The sequence below is a fragment of the Galeopterus variegatus genome, unplaced genomic scaffold (genome assembly GCF_000696425.1).
Source record: "Galeopterus variegatus unplaced genomic scaffold, G_variegatus-3.0.2 Scaffold2285, whole genome shotgun sequence".
In the NCBI taxonomy this organism is placed as follows: domain Eukaryota; kingdom Metazoa; phylum Chordata; class Mammalia; order Dermoptera; family Cynocephalidae; genus Galeopterus; species Galeopterus variegatus.
This window is the reverse complement of record NW_007728396.1, coordinates 198,195-200,575: the sequence shown is the minus strand read 5'-3', so window position 1 is coordinate 200,575 and position 2,381 is coordinate 198,195. Positions and strand designations below refer to the sequence as shown.

General features: G+C 47.2%; 1 protein-coding gene across 2 annotated transcripts in view; it reads right to left on the bottom strand.

Annotated features, from left to right (window-relative positions):
* Positions 1–2,381, bottom strand: part of ABCC11 (ATP-binding cassette, sub-family C (CFTR/MRP), member 11) — a 70,280-nt gene that overhangs the window by 46,585 nt on the left and 21,314 nt on the right. For both annotated transcript variants that reach the window (XM_008581160.1, XM_008581162.1), the window contains exons 10-11: positions 2,106–2,366; positions 249–320 (exon numbers count right to left, since the gene is read on the bottom strand). In XM_008581160.1, coding sequence (XP_008579382.1) covers positions 249–320; positions 2,106–2,366 — 333 coding nt within the window. The remainder of the gene's footprint in view (positions 1–248; positions 321–2,105; positions 2,367–2,381) is intronic.

Sequence of the window (2,381 nt, the reverse complement as noted above, 5' to 3'; positions counted from 1 at the left end):
GGGAGTGTGGCGGTGCTCCCGCCGAGGGTTCGGATCCCATGTGGAGACCGGTTCCCGCTCATTGGTTGAGCGTGGTGTGGGCACAACACTGAGGGTTGCAATCCCGTTACCGGTTAGTAAAAAAGACAAAAAAAAGGAAAAAAAAAAAAAAAAGAAAGAAAGCGGCGGTGAGCCTTACTGGGGGGACTCGGGCTTGGGAGCGATTGGACTGCCTGTGGGTGGGAACACAGTGGTCACAAGTCACTTACCTCCCCCAGGATGGCTGACAACAGGCTGCTCTTGCCACTCCCTGTGCTGCCACAGACCCCTAACATCGTCCCCTGCAAAGCCAAAGAGAACAGACAGGTGTTGGGACACTCACAGGGCAGGTTGATCATTTGAACACAAAATGACAATCAAAAAGCAGAATAACCACACACCCAAGACCTCCAGAGAAGCAAAGCTCAAGAAGAGCTTCAAGTTCAGTCTATAGATGTGGGATGCGGCAACCTCAGAGGAAGTCACATGGGAGTGGCTGAGAGGAACTCATGGAGAGGTGGCAAGAATCCTGAATCCCAGATTGGCATCTACTCTCAGATCCTGGGAAAGTCCTTTAACCTATCTGAGCCTCAGTTTCTTCGTCTGTAAAATGAAGCCAGCCTCACAGAATTCACACATACATTCATTCATTTGTTCATTCCTTTATCCATTCATCAAATTGTCATTGGAGTTTCTTCTATGTGCCAAATAATGAAGAAAAGAACTCTCACTGAGCTTATATTCTAGTTGGAGGAGGGGACAAGGCAGATCAGTCAAACAACCAATACAGTCAAATGGAAATAAGTGACATAAGTAAAATGAAATTGGCTACTATGACGGAGAGTTGGAGATTAAGGCAATTTTAGATGGGTTGGCCAGGGATGGCTTCTTTAGAACAGACATCATTGCATTTTAGACTTGAATGACAAGAAAGGGCCAGACAGAGGAAGACCTGGAGCAAGAGTGTTCCAGGGTGTAGTAAAAGGAGGTGCAAAGGTCCTGAAGCCATGGCAAGGCTGACTGCCGAAGAGCTGTGAGAAGTCTGGTGGAGCTGGTGTGGAGGGGTGAATGGGAGGAGGTCACAGGTGTAGGCGGGCACTTGGAGGAAACCTGGGCTCCATCCTAAAGGCAGTGGGAAGTCACTGTGGGTTTAAGCTGGAGAGTGGCTGGTGTACAGTTCAGAAAGATCTTTCTGTCTACTGCATAGTAGTGGGTCATAAGAGGGTAAAAGTGGAAGCAAAGAGGCTGCTGGACAGGTGGCTGGGGCTAGGGCAGAGGAGAAGGCTATGGTGAGGGGTAGCTGGGTCAAGAGAGATGTTGAAGTAGAACTGGATTGGATTAGTGAGACGGAAGGAAAGAAATCAAGTTTGACTTCCAGGTCCTCAACCACTGAAAGGATGGTGTGCCGTCTCCTGAGATGAAGAAGGCTTGGGGAACTGGTCAGAGAGTGTAAAAATCATGACCTTGTTTCATTTCACATGCTCCAGGGACATTTAAGAGAGACAGTGAGTAGGCAGTTGAGTCAGGAGCCCAGAGGATACTTCAAGGCTAGAAAAAATAGCACAGAAATAGAATTTAAAGCCATAGGATTAGAGATGATTTCCAAAGGAGAACANTAATAGAGAAGAGAAGAACAGAGGTGAGGACAGGAAGAGGAACAGAGAGAGCAGGAAGCTAGACTTTGTAAACATTAGAGAGAAGGAGCCAGATAAGGTGAGTTCGCAGAATAACCAAATTAAAACATGTACCATAGTGCTTGACACATACTAGGAATGTAATAAAAGTTTGTTTAGTCTCCTTCTCCTTCTCCTTTTTGTGTCTTCGGTCCCTCCAAGGACCAGCACAGAGTACTCTTATATTATTCTAGGTCTTGCTTATTACAAAAAATATTTAGACGATCGATTAAGTCCCACTAAAGTATGAAAAATTTCCTGTATTTGCCCTCCATGAAAAATCTGTATTTTAAAAGGAGATCTTAGAGAGGGCAGTTTTTAACCACAGAAATGGTGAAGTGCCTGGCCAAGCTCCTAGCCTCAGGCCCTGGAAGTTTGGCTGCTGGCCTGCCTGCATGGTCTAGACAAAGCTACCTTTGACACCACCAGGTTTATCTTGTACAACTCCGGTCCCAGGCTGTCCCCTTTGTCCTCTGGCCTGAGGACACCTAAAGGTGGCTGAGCCCTGGTCATCCCCTCAGAAGTGTGTCCATTCTTCTCCAGCTCCAACGCCCCATTGATGACCCCAGGGCAGGTCTGTCGCCACGACAAGGTGGCCTCCTCCAAAACCAGAGCTTTGCTGGGGTCTTGCAAGGTCTGGACGTATAAAACAGGGCTCTCCTGGAGGAAAAATCTCTGTAAAGACAAAAA